Source organism: Gallinula chloropus (genome assembly GCF_964237585.1).
Source record: "Gallinula chloropus genome assembly, chromosome: 2".
NCBI classification, from domain to species: domain Eukaryota; kingdom Metazoa; phylum Chordata; class Aves; order Gruiformes; family Rallidae; genus Gallinula; species Gallinula chloropus.
Genome location: NC_140086.1, coordinates 133,526,089 through 133,544,650, shown reverse-complemented (window position 1 = coordinate 133,544,650; position 18,562 = coordinate 133,526,089). Strand labels below are relative to the sequence as shown.

The window sequence follows — 18,562 nt, the reverse complement described above, 5'->3', positions numbered from 1 at the left end:
ATTATCATTAAGAACTGTCAAGGAGTGAATCAGAAAATTGCAACTTGAAGTTAAAATAAGAAACAGGCTCACTCACAAAGCCTCAAAGGAAGTTAATAATACTTGTTGTACTGGAAGCTTTGTATGGAATCAAGCCATTTGTTTATACAAGTGGATTTGATTCCTGTTGGTACTTGTTAGGACCACTTATCGTTCATATATTCATGCCCCATATGAAGATGTATGGGCTGTACGTCCTAGATACTAATGCTATCTTATGCCACCAATGCATGTTCCAAAGAAATATGCCTTGAGCTAGAGATTTATCTGTGAACTCACGTAGGCAGGTCATTTGTTTAAATGACATTTTCTGAATACTCTCATTGTAGTAGCGTATCACCTCGTAAATGGGAAGATTTGAATTTCACAAAAATACCAAGTACGCACTAGCTTCCAACAACTGGAATCGAGACAATTTGAAATAAATGAGAAAATGAGGAATAATATCTTCCTCTACAATTGTGCTGTTCATTAAAAGAGGAGAAAAATTAGATTTATTTTCTTTTGTCTGAATCAGGTATTTCGGACTTCACTAAAACACATGTTGCTCTATCATGGAAGGGAAGCGCTAGTGCAAAATGCTCTCAAGAACATGATGCAGGTGTGGCAAAGGGGAATCATGTAAAGACCTATAAAGCTTGTGCAGGACAATTGTTATGTGTATAGATAAACATATATATATAGTAAGATGTATGCAAATGTCTATAAACTCTCAAATTAGGACTGACATACGGTTTCAGTAGTCTCTTGACAAGTTGTTCTAAATCAAAAGATTTTTTCATCTGAAAAAAAATACTACTATTGCTCTCTGCATTGAAGCTATTTAGTTTCTGAAGATTCGGTGTAGATGCAGAAACACGCTGTCCTGTAATCAAATCAGGTGCTTGGCTTCACTGGGGGCCTACAGAGTTAGACCACAGTCTGTGAAGGGAGAAAAGATGGTGACTAGAGCAGCTAAAGGGGCCGATTCACTGCCAGGAGGGCTTGTAGAGAACATTGAGTGATATTTAAAACTCTTTCAGCAGAGCATAAAATAGGAATATAAACCTTAGCAACTCTCTTCAGGAGTGATCTGCACAAATCCCTGGAGATAATAGCCCTTATTAGAGCAGAAGCATGCAAATCGCACTCCCAACAACTGTGATTTTCTTTTCAGATGCTTCTCAATTTGCTAATGCTTAAGCGATAAGTCAAGTTTCTAAACATATGTATCTCTTCGCATGCAGCTGAAATTTTAAATGCTCAGAGCAATCACAAAACACATCAGACAAAACCAGGTTCCTGCAATAAAGGTTAGGATAAATAGAATTCCAAAAACAAGTGTTTGGTCTCAAAAATCAGGGAAATCCACTGAGCATGTGTGTTGCAAAACTGAGCTAAGAAAGGTAGTCAGTTGTCTGGGGATTTCTAACAGATCAGAACAAAACAGGGTGAGTTAAGGATAGTTTAAGCTTTAATTCTAGTCTCTAACTCTTGCGGCTTTTACTCAGACTAATGTTATTTAAGCACAGTTTATGTTGGCATCTTAGTTTGTTTGAAATGCTATATTTCAAAAGGGGCTGGAAAAATGATCCACCCTTCCAAAGAATATTCTGAAGCATGGCTACTTATCTCTTAGATAGGTGAATTGCTTAGCAAGAGGTCAGATACTTATAGCCGGGATCATGCCTGCTAGAAACTTCATTGCCTCCTAGGGCTTGCTAGCCTTAAGTGAATCACAGAATGGACCAGGTTGGGAGGGACCTGGAAAGACTATCTGGTCCCACCTTTCATGGAAAAGGGAGTGCAGATGAGATTATCTAGCACCCTATGATCACTCACACAACAGAGGCAGCAGGTCAGTAGAGCTGTGTCACTGCCAGTATGAGCTCCTACCAAAGTCCACCAAGTCAGGTGCTGGACTTTCATAACACACATGCATTTGACACTCTGAACCCAGTCAGCTTTTGTCTTGCTCCCCTAGCCCAAAAGGGAATAGTTATGGGCAGGAAACTAGTACTACCCTACATAAGAGACTTGCAACCACAACTGACACGCCTTCTTGCATGGGTGTTTTGTGTTTTACCTGTGGTCCATAGGGAAGCTGTTGTCTTGAATGGACTGGGATGGAGGGAGATGGGTAGGGAAAACCCGGTCAGGTTTAGGAGTCTGAGCTGAGTTTGGGGAGGCATGGTGCAGTGGTGACACAGGAGTGCTGGATGGCGTCGGTGGGTTGGAGGGCCTCATTCCCACTTGTGGCTTCTGATCATAGGCACTATCAGTAAGGCAAGGAGAAAGAAGGTTATTTTCCTCTAAAACAAATTATAAATAATAATGTAGCATATAAAAAACCCCTCAAGTCTCACATTTATAACCTTTTTATTCTAGTTACCTTATTAACCAATTTTGGGCAGAGAAACTCTACATTGCAAAGAGCATAGGAAAAAAAATCTTGGTTCAACACAGCATTTTCTTCTCTGGGGCACAGAGATGTATTTTTAAAAGATTCAGTCTTACAGTGACATTCTAACAGGAGATATACAAAATACATAAAAGTAGAAGCACCTGGACTAGAGCACAAAGAGCCGGCAGTGCCTGTCAAGACTTTTTTTTAGAGCTTGCACAAACCACAAAGTGAGACAGTAAAACAATACAGCTAGAGGGAAGGGATCTGACCCAGAAAAACAATGGTATGTTGGCTTAGCTAGCCGCACTAGGATGTCAGCAGCCTCTCCTGACAGTTTTGGGTTTTTTTTTTTTTCTCTCTCTCTCTCTCAAAAATAAAGTGCTGGTCCTGCAAATACATAGATGCTATTTTCAAAGGTGTCCCAAATGAGGAAAAGATTTGAACACACTTTGAACATCCCTCATTCTAAACAGGAAAAATGCAGACATTAGGCAGCTAATAAGCACAAACTTGCATACTTTCCTGTCAGGTCCCTTAGCACCTATCAAATCCATCATTTGATTTTTGAAATCAACATCACTCCTCTATGACTGCCAAAGGTGCCAGTTTAGGGTTTTTTTCCCCCTTTCATACCAAAAAGTTAAATGTAAATGCTTTAAGTGCTAACACATTACTGAGAATAAAAATGCACAAGCTAGATGAAAGATTCTAAAATAGACTGAATTGTCAATAAGAAACCCTTCACTGCTGACACTAAAGGAAGGAGTGACACATAAGTGCAAACCAAAAGAAAGTCAATAAAGAATGCCATGGTATCAAGCCCATCCACCACCCACAAATAAATACAGCTTTTATTATCTATCCTTATAAAAGATGACAACTTGTTTTTGTAGAAGTAACGTAGATGCAGAATGTAATGAAATACTGTTCAAGTTGTAATCCCCACAAATACACACATATAACATCTGCAAAATTTGTTAAATGCTGTGTTGCTCAGACCTGCCAGTCTCTTGCCTGTGACACAGATACCTCTCTCTTTCCTAATGCATGTAATGTGTTTTGAAAGTACTTTCAAAACAACTCGCAGAAAACAAGACACTCCTTCCTTCTGTGTCATGCTTGCACCCTGGGTTTTTAAACTCTGGCTATCTCCCATGGATAAAGAATGGAGAACATGCATTTTCATGAAAAACACTGCTTTAAAATGGTTATATAAGTGTTTGATACAACTGTAAACAACTCCATCAGTGTTCATCAGCTAAATGCATTATCTCATCAGTCTGTTATCTGCTGAAGAGGTAACTTTTATAAGATCTCTATTATGGTTTTATTACTCTTTAGTCAGTCCTCATTTAAATCAGCAGTTCTCACTGCAAGCATGCTCCTGATTGCTTTACCTGACATTGTACAGGCACTTTTCCCCATAACTGAACTTGAATGGTTGCTCTTGACTGCAAGCGGAGCCAAGTTCTGAACATGGGCTATGGGGTTCCTTCTTGATTTTCACAGGGAGACCATGAAAAGCCACTGGAAAGAGAAAGAAAACGTCATTAAAAACCCAAGTACAATATTAACAATGAGCTTACTCAAGTAAGCTAGACACTGCTAATTAAACACGTGATTAATTAAACCATTGTAATATTAAAAACAATATAGGAAATAAACATTTCAAATATTTCTTCGGGTGTCTACTGAAAAATAGACACCAGAGAACCTTCACATTGGCTATTAGCACATTTATTGTTTAATAGAATGATGGCCAGGATCCCATCTCATTAGCAGGAAAATAACAGCCCACTTATTATTTGGCTTAACTACTGTAAATGTTGTCAGAGGCAAAATACTTCCCAGGCACCAAATGTTTCTAAGTAATATTAGTGAGGTAGCTTTTAGCTATAAATGCAATAGTAGTTCACTTCAAAGAATGGCACACGGATGATAAGATTTCCAAAATAAATTTCTCCTATATCAGCATTAAGTAATCTTTCTGTCCCCTAGAAAGCCTGAAAATTTTCAATGAAACTTATGAAACTGGATGATTACATGCAACTTTAGTAATGTCTGAAAAAAATACACAAGAAATGTCTTCAGCATTTTTTTTTCAAGAACAGGCATAAAATCCTGGCCTGATCAAACTCAATAGCAAATGTGATATAGGCACAAACTGAGGAAGAAAAAATACCATACTTCTTTAGAAGGTAAAAAGAACAGAGGGAACAGAAATGCAGCATTAATTAGAAGCACAAGTTGGTCTGGATTAAGAAAAAGGCCAAAGGTAAAGACAAGGTTAACCAGCATGTTAGTTTAAGCCACACAACTTTGCTTGTTTCATATCCAACCTTAACCAAAATTAAAGCAGAAGAAAATTCAAAGTTCACCTGACACAGACAGATCTAAAGTAAGTGGCTAGGAGGACAACAGACTAAAAGACAGCTTTGAAAACACACCCTTTAAGTTTTAAATAAAATTAGTTTGTAAATACATTTTTGAACTCCGAGAAGCCTAGAGTTTGGAGATCAATTTTATCACTGATTTTTGATGTTGTCATCAAAACACAGTAGTTTGAACAGCACTCTCCAGCCTGACACAGGCAACTTGTGCCTTTGTGGAAATCCACGTACAGGCAGCAGTCTCTGTTAAGAGAACCTCAGCGTGAAATCAGGTCTTTATTAGATACCATCAAGTAGCATCTTCCCTCTTCCCTTACACCTGAAGTTAGGAAAGATGATTTGTTATGCACTGTACGTTTCCTGATACTAATGCACCTGCATGCCTACACACACATCTGTTCGATGGGGAAGGGGATGTAAATAAAATCCTGTCTAAGAAGTGAGCATCAGAACCAGTAAATTCTGTATTTAGAAGTATCTGTAAGATCTGGATTGCAGATTCTCACTACAGGTTTTCTCATGCTTGGCCAGTGTTCAGAGAACTCCTTCACAAACTGGTCATCTTGTACCCTATAACACTATTACCTTTCAGCAGAGACACCTGCAAGACAGCACTACGTTATTTTGCCATGTGTTTTCACACAACTCACAAGAATTTTCTCAAACTGCTGTCCAGCTTTTATATTTGGTGGATAATAGTCAATTATCTATCAGAATTACAAAGGAAAAGCAGACAGTAAAACAGGTACACACACGCATAGCACAGGAACTTAAAAAACAGAGATGAGAAGTGGTGAACATCACAATAAGGAAAGAACTTTCTGAATAAAAATGCATGAACTTTCATTAATATAGAAGACCACACAAACTTCTCGAATAAAAGATTCTCAAATTCAGTAATACAGCAAAATGCAACCCAGTCAGCTTTCTGCCGTAATCACAAAGCAGGCAGATATCAAGCAGTTTCTTTTGGGTTTTTCCTAGTGAACTTTGCTGACTTTCCTTGAACATCCTGGTCAGGTAACGCCCACCCCCCATTTAATGCATACAATGGGCCCCACAACTCCAGGACGGTGGCTCCAATGCAAAGGTAGGCAATCTCTTTGACTGAAATCAGAGAATCAAAACACAACTGCAACAAACAAGCCCCTCTTTTTAAAGCAAGTATCACGTATTTGCACAAAGGCCACATGCTGCTCTATTTTTTTTTTTAATTTTTAAAAAAAATTATTTTTATTTTAACTTTGCTACTTCCTTGGAGTTAATCTGTTATGAAAAATTACTTCCCTTATTTATTTTTAAATAACGGGAGTACAGAGACTCCCACACCACAGCCCTGTGCGGAGAACTGGCTGGGTATTTCATCACAGCGCTGAGAGCCTGAACGTCTGCTAACAGGCAGTTTTCCAGCTCACTGGCACAGGCACAAGTGAAAGCAGCACATTCGTTTTGTGCAATTTGCTTTACCTTCCCACATGGAGTTGGTGCATGTAAAAGGCTGTTAAGTACTAAATTATTCCTTATCAAATCACCATCATCTGGAGTCATGATCAACACTAATTAAATTACTTTCACTGAACACGGCTCCAGCCTGCTGCCTCGGCTGCGAGGTACATTTTATTTTGCTTACTGTACAGTCCTAGCTAGGTACAGGGCACAGTGCTAGAGGCATCTGTGCTGTAGTTTTAATTAAAGTTTACCTCACCTTCCTCCCAGCTTTATAAGCTACGGTAAAGTGTATCAAATCAAGTAGGTTAACGCCTTCATTTCATTTAGGTAAAGCATTACAGTCCAAAGTGATTTTATATTAGATCTTTATCTTAACTATGGCCAGAAAGATAATGTTGCTGTAAAATTTAAAGCCTTCCTCGGGCGGTCCCCCGACACAGTCACCATGCTAAGCTTTATCTGTAACTCCTTAAGTGTACACTTTCAGAGGCAGAAGAAAAGAAAAAAAAAAAGAAGAAAAGCCTGAGAGAAATACTTACTATATTTGGGATAGGGGTTGGGGAGGGGTTTCTTGAAGGCTACTCGATGTTTCAAACCACATCTTAAGCATGGCTGAAGATGACTTATTCCAACAATAAAATTTCAAACATTCAAAACCGTTCTCATTTCATCACTGAAACCCTTCACCCGTCACTCTTCATTTCAGAGTGACACTCATTTTATAGTGCACTCATTAAAACAGATTTTAAACATATACCATTTTGCTAAGCTGGATTTTATATCATGCTTTCAATGCGTTTTCTTTTGAGGAGAGCAAGGTTGCTTATTTATACAATCTAATTTTAGTGCAGCATACCAAGCTACCAACACATCCAAATTAACAAAATGACATTTGAAACAACCAACTCCTCATCATTTTTTTCTTCCTGATGGCAGATTCATTTCACTTAACCCCAGAACAGAGTCTCAACCCTATTAAAGTAACAGGTACTCTGCCTTAATCACGATCTTATTAAGAAGTGACCAAGGGCCAAGATTTCACCCGGAGCGATTGCTTACAGATAACTACCTCTGAACTTGAAAGGCAAACAATCTTACAACACATATTTAGATGGATGGCTTCAACACCTCATCTCAACCACTGAGGAAAGTCAAGCTTATCACTATCAGGATGGACCTAATCCACAGACCCTGTCCAGAGCTCCGCGGAAACCAACATGCAGCTATAAGGAAAGCAGAAGGACTGCTACCATCTGCAGCAAACTGATTAAGGTATAATACATTACTGTATGCATATTCTCTGTGCATAAATATATGTCTATATCTGCAGTGTAAGAGGGCTTGCATGTTATACATAATGTGCCGTTGTACATACCCAGATTTTATACAAAACAAGAACAATTTCACCACGATGCAAACTTGCACACAACAAGCAAAAATACAGGGTGAAACCTGCTACCGCTCATTTTAAAGTACTGTTCTCCTTTGCTGTCAACAGCCAAATCCCCAAACATTTAGTTCATAACATTCAGTTTAAGACCCAAATGAAGAACAAGTGTATTAAGAACTCTGAAATTAAGGGAGGAATCATTTTGTTTCAGAGAACACTGATTTGAGCTACTTTCTAGCCCAAGAAACAGGAAATATACAACCTCTGTACAGACAGAACTGAAGCATTTCTTTTGAGAAAGCCCCGGAAACACACTGCATCAAATATGAAAGCAATGGTTTAAAATATTTTTCAAGATGATTATTCAAGATGAAGAAGAAATGAGGAATATTTCATGTGAAATTGCAAGTAATTTCTCCTTTGAGCAAGAAGTTACAAGTCTCAAACGTCATATTCCTGCCCAGAAATCAAAGTCTGATTTTATTTTCTGAAAACAACTTGATTTAAACATATTGTTAAAAGCATGAAATATTACTGGTAATTCAACATCATTAGCTAATGGCAGGCATTCTTGACTCCACCAACCAAAGAGACTAACATTTCTTATTATCAACACTTGTAGGGCAAGCACATTTACTACACAGTATAAAATCAGCTGACAGCTGCAACCTTCCTTGTGGCAACGAACTCCAGTATCTCCTAAGTCTACTGAGTTGAAGGACTTTGTGTACCTGCAGAGAAAGGAAGTCACTGGGAAGTCACCCTAAGTCATGCCCTTAACATATCCTCTGTGTGTTTCTAAACTGCTTTTCACATTTATGCTCTCAAATCACCCTCTAAACCCAATTTAGTAAATAAACTCGTTCATTTTTATGATTGATTGAGGCAAAACTGTTCATAAGCAATGTAAGTTTAGAGAGATTTCTTGAACACATTTGAATAGAGGGGATTTGATTTTCTTAACAGCAAGATGAAAAGACAGAAGATGTAAAAATATTTAAGTTAATACCACTACAGGTTCAGGTGCTTGACTGAATGAGGTGACCCCGAGGTAGCACTTGGTCAAATTTCAAAAGCAAGAAGAGAAGGGGCCCTGTCCTTATAAAGCCAATACTGTCACACTTTAAACCTATCTCCCAACACACAGAGAAATGTAGCAGGCACTTCAGATACATCAGAGTCTCTCCAAGGTTCTTTTCCAGTACATTTACCTCTGCCAAGCCCTCCCCTTCCCCAACACACAAAAATCCATTACTAAAGGGTCTAATCTCAGCTATCAGCACAGAGTGCCTTTTATGGAGCCATTAAACCATTTCTCTTGTTTACAGTGCCTGAAGAAAGATGTGAATTATGTCTGTGACAAAACAGGCGATAACATTTCTAAACTGCTATCAAAATGCAAACTGAAATACACTTAAGGACAGGGACCCTAATTCGCGTTTTTGCAATTTTCCTCACTATAACTTAACAGCACTCACCTGATGATTCAAGCAAATTATTTATGCTGTAAGTACAACAGGTAGGCATTTTAATAATAATAAAAAAAATCTTCTTTCAATAAATGAACAGTTTATTGAACTGTTCAAGGAGTGTAAAGCACTGGTCACTTCTCAGGTGACAGTAATGACCAGAGTGCTCTCATCAGTAGGCATTTTTTAAATATCCAAACCTCGGTACTGTGGGTTCATATGAGGCCCAAGATGCTCTATTTCTGCAGCAGTTATGTACCATTTGAACCATATAAGCAGTATAGGTATTTCTACATCTGATGCAATGAGTTTTCTGTATGACCTTCTAGGTAAGATTGCCAGGCTTTGCATGTATTTTCTGAGGAGGTTTCAAAAACATCTATTTAAGTGATGAAACCAGAGCCTTTTGCATTCTGGAAGCTATTTAGTGATTATTTCTAAATCTTTATGCTTTAAGCTACAGACCTTTGTAGGAATCTGATTAAAGATAAGGGGATGCCAGAGCAGGATGCTCTTACTCTTTCATTCCACTATACATTAAGATGAGAAATGTTACCAGCAATCTTTGGGATCCAAACGAGGAATTAGCTAAAGCAAGTACTGGACCCAGCTGACTGTTCCGTCATACTTCAGAGGTTAATGCTGCTGCAGATGAATGTGGCACGCAGCATGGTATACCAATAAAACTGAAGTAAAAACATCATGTTGAAGAGGTGACAGATGAAGATAGGTAGGGCAGGAGGATGGAAAGACAGCAAAGGCTGGTAACGGAGTCTTTCCAGCTAAACTGTTTCCAGTGATTGTGAATTAAAGCCTACGTACGCACCACTGCAACAGCTGAAGACAGAGGTGACTGCAAACACGGGTAACTGAGGGAGACAGGATCTGAATTGTTTTCACCTTAGGCAATCTCTTGCCTAGATGATGGCAAAAAAAACCCCTTTTGTTTCTGCATGCTGCAATGGCTGCAAAGATGAGCAAGACTTGAAAACTGTGTGCTGATTTAAAAGTGGATGAACAGATTACATCTACACAGAATCCACAAAGTTCTTCAACCATTTGATCTATCTAAGTCACCTCTATCAGATCTTAGCTAAGCTTCAAGTCAACTGAATTTCATTTAGGTCTTGCTCTCTGCCAGATACTGGAAGAAGCTGGTGACAAATTGGATATCTGACACACAGATGTGTATCATCATTGTGGTTTCTGAGACAATCCTGGCAAGTTTATATAAAAACTGAGCACAGACAAAAGACCTGAGTGTTCAATATCTCACAAATGCAAGCTGCTATAAAGGGGGAGAATCTAAGCAATCCTGTCAAGTAGTTTTTTTGAAGTACGTTATATTATTATTATTCTATATTTTATGGTTGCACCTAGAAAACTAGAACTCATTTACGAAGCAGAATTCAGCCCTAAAGACAACTGACCTCCATCTAGTCCCACTGAGTGGTGACTGTTCACCTGAAGCAAAGCCTGCACTTGTGTTGGGGGATTTGTGTGTGAGCACATGGGATAAATTGGAAGTAAGCATACCGGATGTAAGTACGCATGCCTCTGCAATGATGCACTACGTATGGTCAGAATATGTGTGATATGGTAATAAAGGGCGGTAAGTCCTCTTCAAATGCATATATGTAACTGGGGAGAATATGGGGAAGCAGCATGCAGAAGGGAGGAACAAAACTAAATGTGTACAAATGCATCCAACAAAATGCTAGCTCTTTCCTACGTGGTGACCTGGCTCTAAGTCCAAGGAACGAAATCTGAGGATAGCCTCTACCATGGCAAATGCTCTGCCCCCCTTCACCTCAGTGCTCTTTCCCAGAAAGTGGAACTTCATGACTGGGCAGTACTTGGCAAACCCGTTAGATATGATTCCATCAATTCAGTCTTTGCCTTGGCTTCAGATCAGATCCTTCCAGCCCCTACCAGCTCAATAGATAGAAACAGCATGGGACCTCATTTTTTGGAAGCTAGTTCTGAACGATGAGCCCAAGCACCAGCTTTCAAAGCCAACTGGCAAGAATAGAATACGTGGGCAAGATGGATCTATTTGAGAACCTTGTTTAACAAAAAGAAAATACCAGCTTTAAAGTAATCTGTCACCTTTACTGGAAAATATGCAACTACAAATGCACTTTAATAACAGTTAGAACTCACTCTGCAAAATGAAGCAAATTGCTTATTTTCTCTTCCAGTCTACAGCATATAATACTGTGCATGACAATTAACGGTCTACTTGAATACTGCATTGCACAAATGCTACATAATAGTATAGTCTTTAAAATCCTCAGGGGGTGAGGAGGGATTGGGGGAGTGGGGAGAAGGATAAAAGACATCCCAAATTTGTGGGATTCTGTCCTCAAAGTCTGTCTCAGATGACATGGTATGAGAAGAAGAAAATATTGAGTCTGAATTTGAATTAGGAAAATGTAGCAAAGCAGGTGAAGATGAACTGCATTGAAAGCTGGAATTTATCCCGCTTTATATTGCTAGAGTTCCAAGATTGAAATAACAGCATGTTTTCCAACTACTAATATAACGGAATTCTGGGCCTTAAAATCTGAAGCAATGTATTCATATTAACAAGCATTGTTCATTAACTTCCTCTTTGCTTTGACGTGTGAGAAGACCTTTTCTTTACTTTTTTTTCCAAGCAAAAAGCACTACAGATTAATGACTAGAAGACAAAAAACAAGTACTGATGACAATCAATTTTGAATTAATTGAATCACCTGTATGTTAATTGCATATATCCTCCATAATTTTTGCCTACCTTTACTATGATCTGGCATTAATAAAAACCTTTGAAAATAACAGGTGCGGAAAAAAAAAAAGGTTCAAGTAGAGAATAAAGATGGATTCACTGTACCTACAGCACATCCAAGTTGCATCACTATGCATAAAGCAGGTTTACATGAGGGCATTTGTACATGGGGAACAGTGACCAACAAAATCATCATTATAATGCAGACATATGCCACTTCCATACAGTACAGCTTATTCAACTTCCAAACATGACACTCTTGCCCCTGTTCAGGGGAGAAACTCTTCTAGATGTTTCTTCACAAATAGAAATAAATGTCATTCTTTAACTGAAATGTGCTTTTCTTCTAAAGCTTGCGTGTTTTAAGACACTAAATTTTTTTGCCAGTTTAGCTATTTCCAGGCAGCTAATCTAAGACCCCTGCCATGATGGATGCAGCCTTCCTGAGAGGTGGAGGGAGTTACAGCTAGTGTGGAAAAGGGGGCACAACATCAGAGGTTGTACCCATAAAGCTTAATAAGCTGTTCAGTGGTATAACCCCCATTTTTAGAGCAAGATATCCCACATTTGCTTGTCAGTGCAGTTGCAATTTCTGAAACACTCATTAGAGTTACCAAGGGTACACCTGCAGCTTTCTGATGCTGGAAGTGCTGAAGGCACTGAGATAATTCAGATATTTGTAGCCACTTGGCTTCTCATTTCAAAGGACCGTGCCAGTTGAAAATTGAAGTCTGGGGGTATGACTGGTATATCAAAAATTAAAAAGCCCACCCACCCAAAGAGTAAGCCACCTTGCTAGATAAGGATGGGGGCAGGGTGGGGCAAGGGGTGGAGGGTGTGTGTGTTTAAGGGGGGGGATAAGGGACAGGCAGAGGGAAGATTTCAGTAAACATCAATAAAAGTTAACCTTCTCTCTAAGCCAAAAGGCAGAGCAATTGCAAGGCAGATTTTTCAAGAGTCTGCTAGTAAACACCTTGTTAGGACACTACAGGTCCTTCAGCCTAAACTGACACTGTATTTGGGCAGCTGCTAACCAGCTGAGCTGCCACATAGTATTAGAAGACTGTCTCTTCTACCTGCAAGCAAAGAAACAGTTTGACACAATTTTGCTTAGCTGACCCCTCTTCTCCTCCATTCCCAAAAGACTTCAGCTTCTAGTTAAGAACTGCCTAGAAGGTATTTCCATGCAGCAGAAGCTGAAGTTTCTGACACAGTTTCTCAGCCTCCAAAAGCAGCAACCTCACAGGAATGCTGTCACAGGCACTGGTTTATTCTTATTAAGTTCCCCTTCGTGCAGCGCTCTCCTTCCTTCCCACACAGGTACCTGTCCGGCTGTAAGAGATGGAGGGGAAAGCGCTGCCAGAGGGGCTCTGCCTTCTAGCAAGTACCTCCAGGGCAGGAGTTAACCTGCTGCCAAATACAGGGACACTGGATAACTCTGAGAAGAACGGAAGGAAATTTGCAGAACATTGGTGGAAAGGGAGGATTAAGCTAGGAGGAGCAAACTGGCTTGCTTTGATGTTGGAGGAGAGTAGGTGAGGCAGGAGGAAGAGCTCTCCCTCCCCCCCGCCCCCAAAATAAACAGAGGCTTAGGGCTCTCTGGAGGAGGAAGCAGTAACCTAATAAAAATTAAACCAGCTGAGTTCTGTAGCAATTGATCTAAAACCCGTGGATAGCATAAAATGATTGAGGGGGTGGGGGAAAATCCACTGAACTTTTAATTCCTCTAGGCTGGATCTGCAATCCCCAGGACCCTACAGAAAAATGGGGTGGTTCTTCATCTGCATTATCTTTCCATGTTATAAATCCTGGGAAGAGATCAGGGGCATTTGCTCCTACAGTTAATTATAACGTAGGTGGCTCCAAAGGCTCTCAGGCAGGGCACAAAGGGAGGTGATCCACCTTTAGAGCTCCTGCTAAGGAAGAAGGTCTTCATGTAAAACCAAGCCTGGGAGAAGATCTAAATTGTATTCCTACCTGGGAATTATCAATAAAGTTAAATGCAAAGAGGAGAGCTGGCCACTAAATCAGGGTCTGTGTGCGTTTCTGAAGACAGGGTTTCCATTTGCAGCAATTTCCAAAATTTAATTTAAATTGTAAGAGGTAATGGCTAAGTACTGTGTAACTTCCATTACTAAAATATCCAAGTGAGATAATATCCTGGCGTTTTGCACACACACACACACTTTCCACTTAAGGTAAATCTGCAGTTTGAGGGTTTGGGGTCTGGATTTTAATAGCTTCAGTAGAAACAGAATCATGAAGAAAACTTTGGAAGTTAGAAAAGGTGTTTGTTTGTTTGTTTTTTGCCAGAAGTAGCAATAAACTTTAAAAGAAAACCATTTCATTTTTATTTATTTTTTTAAATGTACGATCAGCTTTATATTCAGGAAAGCATGCTTACAGCAGAAAACAAACAACTGATTCTGCCCTTCCCTCCCACCCCTCTTACAGAAAAGTTTCAAGTTAAATCAATCTGGTCACTATTTTTTCATTGTTCTTTTCTGATGTATTTGTGCAAAGAGCTAATAGCCAGCTACAGATGAGAAGGCTGCTGGTCCTATACTTACAGCTGGATGAAACGTGAAAGAAACATGGTTTAATCTCTGGTTCAGCCATTTGTTGTTCATAATCTAAACAACTGGTGTCAGAAGGTGGCTCCTCGTTTGAAGTAGCTTAGTCTTAGGAGCCTACCTTCAGAGATTCAAAACCGGTGTGTCGGTTTGCTTCCCTATAAAAATAGGAATACCCTCATAATAAAAGAGCATCATAAGAAAAGATTATCCTTAAGGATAATCATGCCTCTCTGTCAGTTATCTACTCAAGAATATGTGAAAGCAAGAGAAGGCAATAAATAATGAAATGGACTAGACAGCAAGCTCTCTCTAGCATGAATTAAACAACTAATTTAAAAGACTGTTTACAGTTTGTTTTTGTTTTAGCAACACTCAATAATAGGCACTAAAAGGAACAAAATTGCATTTTGAGAAGATGATTTTTAATTTGATTTTGCCTTTAACAATAAAAATGTATAAATTCATAAAACAAGTATACACTAACTCAGGGTAGCTAATGGGATTTTTGTTTACTTCATTGGGAGAACATGACTGTCACCACTCAAAATATGCATATCCTTCATGCTTCAACTTTAAGTTTACACAAACGCTCACCAGTGAGGGAACTCTAACAGATCTAATCTCTAGTTCATTAAAGCAAGGCTGAAAAATCTAAATCTTTAGTTCACTACCAAAACCCACTGCAAGAACTGCAGCCTCCACTGGAAAAGGTGCGGACCATTGAAATAAGTCAACAATAAAATTCAGCTCACAAGTTTTATCACTGATTCAACAGGGAGACAAAGAAGCCATTGTCAGAAGTGGTTACATCTGGGAACATAAAGTCAGGACTTAAATAAGTAGCCCGATATCCAAAGACTCTTAGCAAAGTGCTCTTTCTGGAGCTGGTGGAATTTTGACCACCTGCAACCAGGCTCTGGTTTTCAGCACACACATTTAAAGCTTCTGCCGCTACTTAAAGCACTCTCAATGTATACATTAAGACCAGTAACTGAATGTACCAATACACACACTGCATATTTTTTTGGAAAAAAATATTAACAGAAAAAGAAAATCCTGAAGTTGTACAATTATTTTACATGTGCATGCAATCCTTAAGACTGACAATTGTGGGGGGGGTCTATTTCTTACATGCATGTATGAATATATAGGTATATATATGTATATACAGAGTATGTATACGTACACAGAGTATACACTGAGTATATATATGCGCACACACATACACTTGCATAAATCCAGCTCCTAAATTCTAATCACAAATGCTTGAAGCTTTTGGTCTTTACTGAATACTGACACTTTCCAAAGTCTCTTGTCTCCATGTGTGTTAGTGCTCTGGTAATGTGAAATTCTATTTACAGATGGATTAATAAGGAATCATTGCACTCAGTCGCAGCATGAAGACATAGTATTACAAAAAAAAATTAAACTGTTTGTCTTCTTTAGGTATACATTAGAAGCAGAAAGGAAACAACATTTGAGCAAAGAGGATCAAATTAGCAAGACTGGGAATTGTTTTTGCACACATAATTTTTCAAATGTCCTTGACGACTCATAATATATAAAGACAAAAACCTGGCCAGTCAGTAACCTTCCTATTCAGTGACTGCAGGACTTGGCAGTAAATGTCACTGCTAAAAAATATTTCACTACATTAACTTACTGGCAACCACATTTGCTGAATAAGTTCATAAACAGCCACGGGAAAAAAAGACAAGTGGAAATGAAGTTGCTAATGATTCACTCTTCTCTAACATGCATAATCCTCAGCTTACAGAACAAATACGATATGTAAGAATAAAGATATCCTTTACCAAGACAGTTCACTTTTCTGTTCACCTCATCAAGGTCAAACTGTAATCCAGGAATAGGTAAGAGTAATGTGTATCAAAGACAAGAACATGAAGAGTAAATGAAAGGAAAAGAAAGAATCCTTCTCAGGGAAAAGACGAAGCACATGCCTTTGAAAAAGTAACCAGTTTTCCATTGATCAGTTTAGACTAGGTTTAAATAATTCCTAGAAAAACACAACCCACTGATGACTACTAAAAAAAAAATAAATCATAATTTATGCAGTATACATTACTTCCCAGTACTGAAATGCATAGGACCATAATAAAAGGACATGGAACCTGAAACAAGGATTATTTTTTCTGTATGCTTACAGAGGGCTAGTGATATCGGTCCTACATGACATGAACGTGTCAGGCTCTCCAGTGCTTAGCTAATGTTTTTAAGGACTGTCGTTCTCTCCTCCTATTTTTTTTTCCTGCTACATCCTTTGAAAACTTCATGGCAGCCTGTGGGAGAGCCTGGGATTCTGTCTTCTGTTGCTGAGGCAGCAAGCAGAAGACAAAAAAAATGATACAGACTGTAAATACATTTTACCAATGAAATAAACAGAAGTGGATGGAATCAGCTTGCAAACTGCCTCCTTATTTTACACCAACCCAGAGCTTATGGATTTCCAAATCATTATTTAGGCTGCTCTTCGAATACAAAACACATTTTGTAAAAGCACTGATTGAAAAGCAGTTTAAGGAGAATAGCAGTTTGTATCAAAATAGAATCACGAAGACCCTTCAATCTGCCTGGTTTCGTTTGTGTGAAAATACAGTTGAAACAAATTTCTGCATACTTTGTTTAATACAACTGGAACTGAACAGATGCTCTAATACATATACATACTCCTGATGAAATTAACTAAACAACTATCTGTTTTAAAACAGAAATAACTGTAGTGTGTCAAGAAAATACTGCCGTGCCTACAAGTTACAATGTGAGGCTCGCCTGTATTTCCACAGATGGGATCTTCACAGAGTCCGTATGGGGAAGGGAGGAGGGGAGGCTTCCTCAGAGAGGAAATAGAAGGTTTTTTCAAAACTGAAAATTCAACATTTTGAATAAAATATGTTTAATGTTTTTGTTTTTATGTAAACAGACCTTAGGAAGTGATCTGACAGCCCTAAGAAATTACCATTTGAAAGAAAAAAGGTCTACATGCTTCATCTTTGATCTAGGAGACAGATTTATCACAGGACAGGATGACTGAAGTTTATTCATTAGCTGATAACCTCCACATGCAACCCAAGCCTTTAATCTGCAATAAAACAGCAGAAGAGGATGGGGCTCTGAGGAAAGGAAACTAAGTCAGCTCGTCTGAGCTGGGACATGCTGTTGGAAAGCCAAGGGACAGACAAGGGGACAAAACCCCACAAGAGCAGCTCTGTCCAGCTGGCTTGGGCACCTCCATGTCCCAAAGCTTTGGAGACCATCGGGTTCAGAGAGGCCCCGTGCAATTAAATGACGTGCACAACGTGGCTGCTGGGATACACAGATACACCTTTCGGTCAGTGATAAAATTCACACCACGGCATGCAGGATGCTCTGAAAGGCACAAATTCTGCTTTAAAAATCAGTTTTAAAAATCAAAAGCTATGTACTTGATAGGGTCCTGTCATTTGCTTCACAGTGCTACTGCCACCATCACACTACCTGTGAGCAGCTACCCCTGCTCCAGTCCAGGAGACCCTAAGGCCTTGCACCTTCAAAGCTGGAAATTCAGCATAATAATACAAGCAGAAAAGCAAACATACAGCAACGGCTCAATAAAATCAAAGGAAACCCACAAATTCTCTACTATTAAGATCACAAGTTAAAGGCATTACAGTCAACAGCCTGCCTCTTTGTAAAACTTTGTCAAAAATTAAATCTTACAGTTACAGAAAAAGCTGCAACTGTGGCAGATTTAAATATTTCCAGAAATCCTCTAGAGGAGAAAGGAGGGAAAAAAACTAGGTATTAGCACAGGCTAATGCCCGATGATGAACCACAAAACGAGCCCACAAAGTTATCTGAAAGACACCAATTCCTTTTTTTTTTTTTTGAATACAAGTTAAAAAGAGAGGAAAAAAAAAAGAAAGTTAACAGCTGGTAACAGTTTCAGTCCTGCTTTAAACAAAGGAAACAAGTGCTCAGGGACACAATGAAAGAAGTGAGGCTATCTAAGGTAACTATGAAGGGAGATAAGGTGGTCAGCATCGACTCCTCAGTTTGACCTCTCCAGCTCTTAAAACAGCAATTGCATTGGACA

General features: G+C 39.0%; 1 protein-coding gene across 4 annotated transcripts in view; it reads right to left on the bottom strand.

The window, feature by feature from the left end:
- Window positions 1–18,562, bottom strand: part of ETV1 (ETS variant transcription factor 1) — a gene marked incomplete at its 5' end in the record, with an annotated part of 64,023 nt that overhangs the window by 26,211 nt on the left and 19,250 nt on the right. For 3 of the 4 annotated variants that reach the window (XM_084280530.1, XM_084280531.1, XM_084280532.1), the window contains 2 exons: window positions 2,105–2,293; window positions 3,823–3,952. In XM_084280530.1, coding sequence (XP_084136656.1) covers window positions 2,105–2,293; window positions 3,823–3,952 — 319 coding nt within the window. The remainder of the gene's footprint in view (window positions 1–2,104; window positions 2,294–3,822; window positions 3,953–18,562) is intronic. The other variant, XM_084280533.1, reaches the window with a different exon arrangement.